Consider the following 14,223-nt stretch of genomic DNA (forward strand, 5'->3'; position numbering starts at 1 on the left):
GCTAGAGCTCTACCACTTGAGCCTCGGTACCACTTCTGGCTTTTTTCTATGTATGTGGCACCAAGGAATCAAACCGGGTCTTCGTGCATGCTAGGCATGCACTCTATCACTAGGCCAAAGTCCTGGCCCCAAGGAGTGCTTATTTAATTGAATTTTTATTATTCTGCCTTGGATGGTAAATGATGGAGTTTTATACTTTTAGTCTCCAGAAACCTTTTCTGTGTAGTCAGAAAATATGTAGAGCCTCTCCTGGCAGGCTGACCTGATGTTCTCTGCCTTGAATTTCTCTTCTATTAGATGAGCAGAACAAGATTTATCTCTGGGATTTCAAGTTAAGTGGATGAGGCACATAACAATTGGTTGAATTCCCATCATGAAGCCTAACAAAAATAAATTCAATCTGTAAATTACATTTACTTGTGTAGTTCTTACTCTCCATTATGAACACTAATGTAATCACTTATGTTTAAGTAGGCACACATGAAACACTCATTAAGTTATGGTTAAAGAAGAGTAGGGAAAAACCCCAAAGACTTTCTTCATATTACAGTGTCAGTATAATATCTTCAAATTCTAAAAAAAACCCCAAAACTGTCTTTGAGGGCGTGACTCACATGATAGAGCACTTACCGAGCAAGCACTAGGCCCTGGGTTCAAACTTGATTACCATCCTAAAAAAAAAAAAAGCTACACTATAAATCCTTTTGGCATTTGATGCCACTAGATGTTTACTGAGCTTTTAAAGATAAATATGGCTGGGCACTAGGGATTCATGCCTGTAATTCTAACTACTCAGGAGGCTGAGAGCTGAAGTTTTGGTTTAAAGCCTGCTTGGGCAGTAAAGTCTTTGAGATTCTTATCTCCAATTAACCACAAGAAAACTAGCTCAAAATGGTAGAGTACTAGCTAGCCTTGAGCAAAAAGAGCTCAGACAGTGCTCATGCCCCAAGTTCAAGCCCCATGACTAGGGCAAACAATGCTTGGTAGGACTTATGCCTACGAAGCCCCTTAGGAATGGTTGCTTTTTGCCTTGTTGAACCCAGGGCCTCACACACTGAGTCACATCCCCAGCTTGCATTGTTATTTTTAGCTCTTTAATGAAGGAGGCATACACAGCCTTTTAAAACTAGTGGGCTGACTAGTAAGACATCTGCTTTGAGAGGAAGGGGATAGGCTAGAAGGGAAAAGGTAGACAGTGCCTTATTGGGTAAGGATCCTTAAAGTTTATTGAAATAGAGGACTTTTTCTACCAATGTTAAGTGTGTGAATTGGAGGGATTGAGAAGGTTTACAGAAAGATCAGACTTCAGAAAGTGCCAGAGTGTGAGACAGTGAGACAGCAATCTTCTGGATGTATGGGGTAGAATAAGAAGAGATGAGTGTCTAGGTAAGGCAGGTTCTGTGTGCTGTGCTTTAGGGTTTTGTTTTGGCTTGATTCTGTAGACAACAAGGAGGCATGAAAGTACTTTTGAGTAAAACTAGATAGTGAGAACATAAGGATATATATTGCATATATATACACATATATATATATGTCTTATGTCCCTGTCTGAATATCTTAGACAAATGTGGAAGAAAAAAGATATCACATTATTTTAGATGGTGGTTATTTAAGAGAAATATACTTAAATGAAGACTTGTAAAACCACAAATTTAGGCTATATTTTAATTTCCATTTGGACTGTTGAACTTCCAACTGTATTAACAGTATATCCAATTACATATTTAGTGGGCTATGTTTTCCACAATTTATTTATGTATTTATTTTAATATGTAAATCCAGGAGTTGGAAGCATGGCTCAGTTGTAGAGTGCCAGCCAATGAGCAAAAGCATCAGATACTGAGTTGAGTCCTGGTCTTAAACCTTAAAAAAAAGAAAAATGGGGCTGGGAGTTTGGCCTAGTGGTAGAGTGCTTGCCTATCATGCACGAAGACCCGGTTTTGACTCCTTGGTACCACATACATAGCAAAAAGCCGGAAGTGGTGCTGAGGCTGAAGTGGTAGAGTGCTAGCCTTGAGAAAGTCCAAGGACAGTGCTCAGGTCCTGAGGTCAAGCCCAGGAGTGGCCCCCCCCCCAAAAAAAATATATATATATGTATATTATATAAGTCCTGGCGTGGTGGCACATCACTTAAGATCTCAGCACGAGGGATAATGTGAGATGATTGTGAATTCAAGCCAACTATATAGTGAGATTCTGTTTCAAAAAACAAAAGCCCAATTTTAGTTTTTTAAAATAATATTAATAGTTGTTATTATTCAGTATGCTTATAAGAAAAGCATAATGAGAATTCTGTGTGGGGTGGTTTTAGAGATGTCAAACTCCAGCTGACTAGAACTGTAACTATTGTTTGAGGGAGGAAAGAAATCAGTAGAAGTATCTTACAAGAACTTTTAAAGAGGATGCTTTAATGGCTTAGATTTTTCCTTCACTGCTGAATATTGAGTCCAGAGCCTCAGGCATTCTATTCTAGGTAAGCCTTCTACCACTGAGCCACACACCCAGTCCTGATTTTTAAATTGAGAGACAATATATTAAAGGCCCCCAGTATTAAAAAAAATTCTTTCCCAATGCACTAGACATAAAATAAAAATTGTTGCTACCAGTTTTGATATCTTACTATGTGTTAAAGTATGTTTTACACATAATTTCAATGAGTCTTCTCAACATCTCTAGATGGCATAGTATTGTTTTTGTCTAAAGATGAGAAAACTTAACGGTTCCATGGCGAGTAAGAGCCTAGAATGAAACCCACTGAGAACTTTATGCTATTTTAATGATTTTCCTTCATATTGGAGAAAGGCATAAAAGAAGGCTAATGATGATGCTGGTATAAGCTCCTGAAAAGTTACAACATACTTCCTCACCTGCTTTTGGTTTGGTGATCATTGGAGGCATATTTTAAGTAATAGAGGCGGACTATAACTATTTTTCTCTAGAAGTGCTACACAGCTAATTGTGGAATTTGTAGATCTTGTGCCAAATATATATGCTGACACTGATTTTTTTATTAAAGAATTTATTAACATTGATTTTTACATCATATTTCAAATGATGTATTTAACAAACAAGTATTCAAGAAGGGAATCTCTACATACAATCACTGGCACTTTAGAACACAATTAAAATTAAGCTGAGGGTTTGTATGTCATGAATACATATTAATCTATGTAATAAAATATGTCTATAGAGTCATAAATTTTTATGTCTATGTAGTTATGTTTATATTTCCAATACCATGTCCATAGCATTGGGTATGCAAATATTGAGTCATTGCTCTTGTACTCTTTGGATCTAATAGCCACATATTAAGGATACCTTGCACCTTTGGTTCCTTTGGTTTTGACTTGTCTCACTCAACATGATTCGCCCTAGATTTATCCACTTCCCTGTGAACACCATTATTTTATCTTGTCTGTTGGCTATGTAGAAGTCCATTGTATATATATATATACCACATTTTTTGTATCCATTCATCTGCAGTAGGGCATCTGGATTATTTCCATCGCCTGGCTATTGTGAATAGTGCAGAGATGAACATAGCTGGAGCAGGTGTCCTTATTATATCGTGAGTTGTTATGTTCAGGATAGATGCCCAGGAGTGGTATGGTGGGATTGTAGGAAGGCCTATTTTCAGTTAAGAAACCTCCACACTGCTTTCCAGAGTGGCTGAACTTGCTTACAATCCCCCTAGCAGTGCAGTAGGGTTCCTTTTTCTCCACAACCCTGCCAGCAGCTGCCATTGTCTGAGTTCAAAGTCTTGGCCATTATTGGGGTAAGGTGGCATCTTAGGGTTGTTTTTGTTTGCATTTCCTTTATGACCATGATGAGCATTTTCTCATATGCTTTTCTGCCATTTTAACCTTTTCTTTTGATAAGACTCTCTTTAGTTCCCTTGCCCATTTAGTGATTGGTTTTTGTTGGGTTTGGGGGGGATTAGTTTGAGTTCCCTGTAGATACTGGATATTAAGCATTTATCAGATGTATTATTGGTAAATATCTTTTCCCAGTTGGTTGGCTGTCTTTCTACTGTAGTAGCTATGCTTTTATCTGTGCAGAAGTGTTTATTTTAGGTGGTCCCATTTATCAAGTCTCTCTCCAATCTGTTGTAACCTTGGGATTCTGTTCAGGAAGTTTTTGCCTGTGCCTGTGAGTTCCAATGTCTCTCCAACTCTATCATGTAGCAATTTCAAGGTTTCTGGACTGAACATTGAGGTCTTTGATCCATTTTGAGTTAATGCTTGTGCATGGCAAAAGGCTAGGGTCAATTTTTAGTTTTCTGCATATGGCTGCCCAGTTTTGCCAGCACCAATAATTGAATAGGCTGTGTTTGTTCCACTGTATATCTTTGGCTCCTTTATTAAATACAAGTTGACTATAGGTATGTGGTTTTATTTCTGGATCTTCAATCTTCTATTCTGTTCCATTGATCTTCTGGTCTATTTTTGTGCCAATACCATGCTGTTTTTGTTATTATGGCTCTATAGTAGAGTTTGAAGTCTGGTATTGTAATACCACCTGTATTGCTCTTTTTGCCTAGAATTGTTTTGGCTATTCTAGGTCTTTTCTTGTTCCATATGAACCTTTGGATTATAGCTTCTTTTTTTTTTTTTGCCAGTCCTGGGCTTGAGCTCAGGGCCTGAGCACTGTCCTTGGACTTTCTCAAGGCTAGAGCTCTACCACTTGAGCCTCAGCACCACTTCTGGCTCTTTTCTATGTATGTGGTACCGAGGAATCGAACCCGGGTCTTCATGCATGCTAGGCAAGCACTTTAACCACTAGGCCAAACTCCCGGCCTGGATTATATCTTCTATTTCAGCAAAGAATGTCTTTGGGATTTTGATGGGGATTGCATTGAATTTGTATATCAATTTTGGCAGTATAGCCATTTTTACTATATTGGTTCTCCCTAGCCATGAGCATGGGATGTCTTTCCATTTCCTGTTGTCTTCTTTAATTTCTTTTGTTAGGCTTTTATAGTTTTAATTAAATAATTCCTTTACATCTTTGGTTAAGCTAACTCCTAAGTATTTTATTTTTTGGGGGGCTATTGCAAGTGGGATCATTTTCTTGATTTGGCCTTCTGTTTGTGTATTGTTGGCATACAAGAAAGGCTACTGACTTTTGCAGGTTTATTTTGTATCCTGCCACTTTGCTAAAGTGGTTTATTAATTTTAGGAGTTTGGGAGTGGAGCTTATTGGGTCACTCAGGTAGAGGATCATGTCATCTGCGAATAGGGACAGTTTTTGATATTTTTGAGCACTCAGCTTTTTATGTGATTTTAGGCCTACAAGTTTGAGCACTGTATCTTACTACTCAAAGTGTGAGCCTCAGGTTGTAGCATGGAGCATCACCTGGGCCTTGTTAGAATTGTGTAATCTCAGCCCCAGCCATACTTCTGAATCAAAGTTTATATTTCAATAAGATTGCTTGATAGAACCATGCTTGATAGAACCATCCTAAATAATTAACAAGAAAAACTGGCTTGGCGCAGCACAAGATTAGCATCTGATAATCTAGCAATAAAAGAAACAACCCAGTAAAGTCAGAGATCTAAAGATGAGGAGCCATGTCCTGTGATTAGAAGACTAGCTATAATGTTTACTGAAAGCAATCTGAGAAGCAGATGTTTAGTGATAGCAAGCAGAAAAGAATAGTTTAATATACAAAGTAGTGGTGGGGTGGAAGTAACAAAGACCTGGTCGCTCCCCAAATACGTAACTGGCAAAACTCCTCCTCCTTGACAATTATGGAGCTTTGTGCTCATTGGAACAAATCACTGCTTGATAAAATAATCAAAAGGGATTAGCTGCTGAATTGACCATTTGACTCAATAGCAAATCATTCAGAACACTTTTGTGATAAAGGCTTTCATGATCTAGTGTTAGAATTTGGTTCAGTGTACATAACTGCAGGTAGATGTTGCTTTGTAGAATTTTTTTTAGTTATTTGGTACACAAATCTCTTTTCCTTGCTGTATCCCATGATATTTTATTATAGGGTTCATCTGCTGATCGGAGTCAGTGGAGAGAACCAACAAGGACATCTGATGGCTTATGCTCACTCTACGAGGCAGCGTTATGTCTCTTTGAAGAGGTATGTGATCATCGAGTTTTTTTTAATTAAAAGTTGCTATATCATTTTTAAGATAGAGTATGTTTTTATCCCTTAAAAACAATCCATTCGTTGTTTGGAAACTTCATAAAACAATGTGAATTCACATCAGTGGTTTCCTTAAGTAGAACTAGGTGTTTAGAGCCAGCGATGTGAAGAAAGCATACTTTTAAAATGCATATGTTTTTATTTATTTTGAGTTTTGGATCATGTTTTGGTAATTTTAATTAAAAATTTATTGTCATGTGAAACATTCAGAAAAGCACACAAGTGAATGTTTGGCTTAACAAATGACTATACAATAAATACCTTTCTAATTTGTACTTAGGCAAAGAAATAGAATTTTGCCAGTCCCCTTAGAATGCCTTTCATTTTCTAGTCATAACTCATTTCCTCCTCACTAGTGTAAACATGACATGTAGACTAATAGTTACCTTTCAGTTCTTTATAGTCGTGTCATTCAGATGTGCATGCCTGGATAGTTCAGTTTTGCACTTTTTAAAAAAAATTTGACAAATCCATGTAAGTATTCTAGGCATGGATAGCATAGATATCTAGCCTCACTGTAATGGAAGTAACTGAGAGCAATTCAGAATGCATTTTCCTCCTCTTCCCAAAATATAATACATTCTAAAGATAGAGGCAACACCAGTAAACTTCCCTGCCTTTGACTCCAAAGTTTTGTCCCCCCCTCCCACCTTTTTTTTTTTGGGGGGGGGAGAGATAGACATGGTGGTTGAATCTCTTTGTCCCTTTAGCTTTCTCTTCATTCTACCCTTTTTTTTCCCCTCCATTTCCTTCCCCCATCTCTTTTCCTTCAATGTGTTTCCCTGCCTTTGGCTCCAAAGTTTTGTCCCCCCCACCCACCTTTTTGGGGGGGGGGAGAGACAGCATGGTGGTTGAATCTCTTTGCCCCTTTATCTTTCTCTTCATCCTACCCCTTTCTTTCCCTCCATTTCCTTCCCCCATCTCTTTTCCTTCAATGTGTTTGTTTAGGATCCTAAGCTTTTTTTTTTTTTTTTTTTTGGCCAATCCTGGTCTTGAGCTCAGGGCCTGAGCACTGTCCTTGGACTTTCTCAAGGCTAGAGCTCTACCACTTGAGCCTCAGCACCACTTCTGGCTTTTTTCTATGTATGTGGTACCGAGGAATTGAACCCAGGTCTTCGTGCATGCTAGGCAAGCACTCTACCCCTATGCCAAACTCCCGGCCCTGGATCCTAGGCTTTTTAGACTGTAGTCTACCACTGTCTAAATTTCTTCCCCTCCCTTTCCCATTTCCCCCCTTCCCCCTTCTTCTCCTTTCCCCCTTTCCCCTTTCTGCTCCTTTCCTCTCCTTTCCCCCCACCCCAGAGTTTGATTCCTTGGCACCATATACACAGAAAAAGTTGGAAGTGGTGCTGTGACTCAAATGATAGATTGCTAGCCTTGAGAAAGCCCAAGGACAGTCAGTGCTCAGTCCCTGAGTTCAAGGCCCAGGACTGGCAAAAAAATTTTTTTTTGATTGTGTCTCTCCCCTTCCCATTTTTTAAATTGTATTTTATTGTTGGAGTCATTTATAGAGGAGTTACAGTTATGTTCTTCCCTTCCCATTTTCATCTTTTATTAATTCCTTGTGGTGATTTAGTCCATGTAAGCATTGTAGCTGTAGCTATTTAAGACTGTATATGTTGTTTTTAGATTTGAGCAGATTAGAGAATTAGTAAAGACAGCAAAAAGAACCCCTTATAATCTAAAAAATATTTTGATTTTTTTTCCTTAATAGGTTTGTAGAATGGCTTCTGATTACTCGAGAACGTGTGCTAGTCCAGATAGCATTCAGACTGGTGATGCCCCCATTGTCTCAGAAACTTGTGAAGTTTATGTTTGGGGGAGCAATAGCAGCCATCAGCTGGTAGAAGGCACACAGGAGAAAATACTACAACCCAAACTGGCTCCTAGTTTCTCTGATGCTCAGACTGTAAGTTCTGTTACATAACTTTAAACTGGTAGATACGGAGGCATCTATTAAGACTTATGTGCTGTGAATTATCCCAAATATTTTAAAAATAAATACTAATTCTTGGTTGAATTTTTTCTTTTCTATGTTATTTCTATATTATACTAACTCAGCTTTTTAAAATTTGTTTATTTTTGTGAGTCATGGGGCTTGAACTCGGGCCTGGGTGTTGTCCTTGAGCTCTTCAGCTCAAGGCAACCACCTTACCCCTGGGCCTGAGCATAGTCCCTGAGCTCTTCAATTTAAGACTACCATCCTACCCCTTGAGTCACAGCCCTACTACCCATTTTCTAGTGATTAATTGGAGATAAGAGTCTCATGGTGGTCTTCCGTGCCCCAGCTTCAGCTTTCTTTTAATGGAGTTTTGGTGTTTCATAGGCATGACAGTATTCCCAAGTTCAGAAATTATATTGGGACCTGGAGTTTTAAAAGGCCTGATGAATGGCAGTAGCTTTTACTGTTAGTCTTCTTCTTTTTTTTTTTTTTTTTTTTGCCAGTCCTGAAGCTTGAACTCAGGGCCTGAGCACTGTCCTTGGGCTTTTTCCAGAGTAGAGTTCTACCACTTGAGCCACAGTTCCATTTCCGGCTTTTTCTATGTATGTGGTACTGAGGAATCAAACCCAGGTCTTCGTGCATGCGAGGCAAGCACTCTACCACTAGGCCAGACTCCCAGCCCTACTGTTAAGTCTTATTTGTCCTTTGTGTTGAATATTAAGAAGTGAACTTTTCCCTTTCCTAGATTGGCATCTTATTTTTTTTTTTTGTGATCACTTAAATAAAAAAAGTTATAGCCCTGGCTAGAACTTTCTGTTCATTATTTTCATTAAATTGTATATTTTTTCCAAATTGGTATAGATATTTTTTATGTGGTTCTTGCCATATGGACCCAAAGGAATTTACCAGACATATTTTTCTTTTTCCTTAATTATAAGCAGAAGGCTAAAACATTGTATTTTGTTGTTTTGTTCAATTGTGATGTGATAGATAACCTGAGAACATAAAATATGATTTCTTTTGAGTCTGATGAACAGACTTAAGTATGATACTTTGGTTCTCACATTTTATATTTCTGATTCTGTTTGTAGATTGAAGCTGGGCAATACTGCACTTTTGTCATTTCTACAGATGGTTCTGTCAGAGCTTGTGGTAAAGGGAGCTATGGGAGACTGGGCCTTGGAGATTCCAATAATCAGTCCACTTTAAAAAAGTTAACATTTGAGCCTCACAGGTCCATTAAAAAGGTTTCGTCTTCTAAAGGATCTGATGGTCACACTTTAGCATTTACAACAGAAGGAGAAGTCTTCAGTTGGGGAGATGGTGACTATGGGAAACTAGGACATGGAAATAGCTCAACACAGAAATACCCCAAACTTATTCAGGGGCCTCTGCAAGGAAAGGTAAGTGCATTCTTTTTGGATTTAAAGATAATGTCGATTTAAAGATGTACAGTGATAGTATCTTTCAAATTTTGATATATCCTTTGGTTTATCTTTCATATATCTACATTACAAAATGTTATCACATACATTGTTCAATCTTAATTTTTTTTTTTTTTTTTTTTTTTTTTTGCTAGTTTTGGGACAGAGGTCCTTGGACTTTCTCAAGGCTAGAGCTCTACCACTTGAGCCTTAGCACCACTTCTGGCTTTTTTTCTATGTATGTTGTACCAAGGAATAGAACCCGGGTCTTCATGCATGTGAGGCAAGCACTCTACCACTAGGCCAAACTCCCAGCCCCTCAATCTTAATTCTTTACACATGTTTATTTTATTTATTTATTTTTTTTGCCAGTCCTGGGGGTGGAACTCGGGGCCTGTGCACTGTCCTTGAGCTTTCTCAGGGTTAGTGCTCTACCACTAGAGCTTCACCACCACTTCTGGCTTTTTCTGTGTATGCGTTACCAAGGGATTGAACCCAGGCCTTCCTGCATGCTAGGCAAATATTTTACCACTAGGCCATACTCCTGGCCTCTATTTTATTTTTGAAGAAGGGTCTTTCTATATTTGTCATGGTGGCATCAAACTCAAGATCCTTCTGTCTCATCCTCCTGAGTAGCTGAGAGTACAGGCACATACCATTATGCCAAGCTCAGTTTTAATTCTTATATTCTTATTTTAATCAAGTAGTCTTATCCATTTCACAGTTAAGTGAGACTTTTGCTGTCAAAAATTTTTAGCATCTTCCAGGTTTTAGGCAGTGTTTTAGACACTAAATAATGTTTTAGGTAGTAGAGCTTTGATCTTTAGGATAAAGATAACTAATAATCATAGAATATTTTATGTAATAAGAAAACTTGAGTAATAGAAACTAACTTAGATAGGGTGATATTAGTTAATGAGATGAAAGCGTCCTTTTATAGGAGATGGCATTCTCCTTAAAAATATCAGAGGACACTTAATTAGATGTTGATAATGTGCTAGGAATAGTTATACATGTCTATAATCTTGGTACTTGGGGAAATAGAGGGAAAAGACTTGTGAGTTTAAGGCTTTGCTCAAATCTCTTCCCTCAAAAAATTGAATATGGAGTCTCGATAAATGCTAGTTGAAATTTTACGTTCTTTCTAATGTATTTTTACCCATAATTCTATTTATGTTCCTTTGAATGTCCCATTCTATTTTCATAATGGAATCATTACCAATTATAAATAATGTGGTATGAACATCAAGAAGAATCAGTATCACTTTTTTTCCCCCAGGGCCTAGGGCTTAAACTCTTTTCTTTTCTTTTTTTGCCAGTCCTGGGTTTTGATCTCAGAGCCTGAGCACTGTCCTTGGACTTTCTCCAGGCTAGAGCTCTATCCACTTGAGCCTCAGCACCACTTCTGGCTTTTTTCTATGTATGTGGTACCAAGGAATTGAACCTAGGTCTTCTTGCATGCTAGGCAAGTACTCTACCACTAGGCCAAACTCGCAACCCCCTAGGGCTTGAACTCTTGGTCTTGATTGCTATCCCTGAGCTCCTTTAGCTCAAGGCTAGCACTCTACTGCTTGAGCCACAGCTCCACTTCTGGCTTTTTGGTAGTTGGAGATAAGAGTCTCAAGGACTTTTCCACCTGAGCTTGCTTTGTATCACAGTCCTCAAATGTCAGCTAAGATTATAGGTATGAGCCACCAGCATCTGGCTCAATGTCACAGTTTTAAGTTAACAATTTAGATACATTTTTGAGATGCTCTTAACATAGTAACATAGTATTTACAATGTATTAGGTGTCAGTATTTTTTTAATCAAACTCCAAAATTTCTTAATTTATTGCATGCTAGGCAAACACTCTACCACTAAGCCATATTCCCAGTCTCAGCCAGAATTTAATTTCTTGAGGTTGAATTCTCATTTTTGGAGATTAAAAATTACGGAGTTATTTAGTGTAGATTTTTTTGTTGTTATTGGTCCTGGGGCTGTCTCTGAGCTCTTCAGCTCAAGGGTGCCTATCTACCACTTGAGCCACAGCACCACTTCCAATTTTGGAGTGGTCAATTGGAGATAAGAGTCTCACAGACTTTCATGCCCAAACTGGCTTTGAACCATGATCCTCAGATCTCAACCTCCTGTGTAGTTAGGATTACAGGCATGAGCCACCAGTGCCCTGCTATATATATTTTTTTTCTGTAGCCATATTTTTTTGGGGGGGGGGTGGGTCATGGGGCTTGAACTCAGCTTGGGCTCTGTCCCTAGCCTTTTTTTTTTCTAAGTAGCCGTTCTAACTGGTTTCATCAGTTAGAAGATCCGAGTGTTCTCCAGATTAAATTGCTATATATTCTTTTTTCTCCTTGATTCTACTAATTTAAAAAATTGTATATATGTTTGAGTCAGAAATACTGTCAAGAGTTTAATATAAACTCTATATTGCTTACAGTGCAGACCTTATTGTAAATAATTTGTTTTGAGTATTATGGAACAAGGTTTTCTGGATCAGCCAGAAGCGGATGCTTTGTATTGACCTTATATTTAAAAACAATTGTTATTTTTTCAATAGGGTCACTTATTTCTTTCCAACTCTTTCAGTAAAGACTTAACTGGTGCTATAGTATTGGTTTAAGTAATTAGCAAGTCCCTTGCTTGAAATTAGTTTTGTAATAGTTGAGAAAAATTGATTTCTTACTGAGTTTACCTTTTTTTTTTTTTCCCAGTCCTGGGGCTTGAACTCAGGGCCTGAGCGTTGTCCTTGGGCTTTCTCAAGGCTAGCACTCTATCACTTGAGCCACAGTACCACTTCGGCTTTTTCTTTGTATGTGGTACCAAGGAATCGATCCAGGGTCTTTATGCATGCTAGGCAAGCACTCTATCACTAGGCCAAACTCCTAGCCTTTACCAAGTTTACTTGGATGCTTAATAAATCACTCTTGAGTATAGCCTCCACATTTGTACTTTTCAGTTCCTGCATGAGTTGTTAATACCTTTGAAGTCTCTATACAGGACAAATAGAGTACATTTTAGCATTGGTGTGCTCATCCGATTCATTTGTGTTCCATGCAGGTAGTTGTTTGTGTGTCAGCTGGATACAGACACAGTTCTGCTGTCACAGAGGATGGTGAATTATATACATGGGGTGAAGGAGACTTTGGACGATTAGGTAATTTTTTTTTTTAAACTAAACGTTATTCTCACAAAACAAATGGTGTGCTTCTCTAGAACCAGTAAGAGTAGATATAACAAGTTAATTTATTTTTAAGTTTCAAGTAAGATAGATAGATAGATCCATGAAGCCTTATATAGATAGGACCTAAATTCTAGTGATAATGCATAAGATGTAATTAGATCTAGCAATTATTTATTAGGTGCCTGTTATGACCAGGCACAGAATATCAAGTATAAGAAAGATACTTTCAGGGCCAGGAGTTTGGCCTAGTGGTGGAGTGCTTGGCAAGCACTCATAGAAAACGCCAGAAGTGGTGCTGTGGCTCAAGTGGTAGAGCTCTAGCCTTGAGAAAGCCCAAGGACAGTGTTCAGGCCCTGAGTTTAAGCCCTAGGACTGGCAAAAAAGAAAAGAAAACAGATACTGCCATGATCCTAATGTTTATACGCACTGGATTGTGAAAACAAGTTATAATGAGCATGATTCAAGGCAAAATAAGGTAAGGACAAAAGGAACATAAATAGTATATTCATGGGCTCATTGAAATGCTTGGGTACCCTAATTTGGGAGCAGCTAAAGAAATGGGTTGCATTCAGAGGTCAGAGATGATTGTATTTAGCATATTCAATGTCAGTAAGAAAATAATTTGTAACATTTATTTTACTTGTGAAATTATTGCCTGAAGTTAACTTTTTTTTTTTTTTTTGGTGTGTGTGTGTGTGTGTGTGTGTGTGTGTGTGTGTATTTTACCCAAGGACATGGTGACAGTAATAGCCGGAACATTCCAACGTTAGTAAAAGACATTAGCAATGTTGGAGAGGTTTCTTGTGGCAGTTCCCATACTATTGCTTTATCTAAAGATGGAAGAACTGTATGGTCTTTTGGAGGAGGAGACAACGGTATGTAAAGGAACTATTGATAGATTTGGCCTTTCTGCTTGAAATTTATTTTTTATTTTTATTGTGGGGGTGATGTATAAAGGGGTTACAGTTACGTTCATCAGGTAGTGGGTACATTACTTTTTTGTTGTTGTTGGTCGTGGGGCTTAAGCTCTGGGCTTGGGTGCTGTCCCTGAGTTTTTCAGCTCAAGGCTATCCACCTATCCCTTGAGCCACAGCACCACTTCCTGTTTTCTTGTGGTTATTTGGAGATAAGAGTCTCATACTCCTTCCCATGTTCCCCCCAACCCCCACTTTCCCTTTCCTCACCCCCTCCCAACCATCTTGTTTTTCTCCTTCTCTTCCCTATTTCAAATAAACAATGTATAAACAATATACTAGGTAACAAAGGCAGATAGATACAGTAACAACCTGGGATAAACAATAAGGGTTGGGTTTTTTTGCATATATCCATAGTATAGGAAAAATCAAAATGTAGATAAGCAGAAATAAATATTAAATCTGTGTTCCTTCCAGTATTGTTTTAACCACTCTTAACACTTTGATGGACAGACCTCTAAATACATGAGTTGATAGAAATATTTAGCTATATTTCTGTACAGATGTCTTCAGAGTCAAAGTAGGCCTACATTATTTTA

The 14,223-nt window shown here is 38.1% G+C and overlaps 1 protein-coding gene across 11 annotated transcripts in view; it reads left to right on the plus strand.

Moving 5' to 3' along the window:
* Herc1 (HECT and RLD domain containing E3 ubiquitin protein ligase family member 1) overlaps nucleotides 1-14,223 on the plus strand; it is a 183,000-nt gene that overhangs the window by 44,872 nt on the left and 123,905 nt on the right. For all 11 annotated transcript variants that reach the window (XM_090358216.1, XM_090358217.1, XM_090358226.1 and 8 more), the window contains 5 exons: nucleotides 6,002-6,097; nucleotides 7,878-8,072; nucleotides 9,197-9,508; nucleotides 12,587-12,683; nucleotides 13,442-13,585. In XM_090358216.1, coding sequence (XP_090214342.1) covers nucleotides 6,002-6,097; nucleotides 7,878-8,072; nucleotides 9,197-9,508; nucleotides 12,587-12,683; nucleotides 13,442-13,585 — 844 coding nt within the window. The remainder of the gene's footprint in view (nucleotides 1-6,001; nucleotides 6,098-7,877; nucleotides 8,073-9,196; nucleotides 9,509-12,586; nucleotides 12,684-13,441; nucleotides 13,586-14,223) is intronic.

Source organism: Megascapheus bottae, chromosome 25, assembly GCF_031878675.1.
Source record: "Megascapheus bottae isolate mThoBot1 chromosome 25, mThoBot2.hap1, whole genome shotgun sequence".
In the NCBI taxonomy this organism is placed as follows: Eukaryota; Metazoa; Chordata; class Mammalia; order Rodentia; family Geomyidae; genus Megascapheus; species Megascapheus bottae.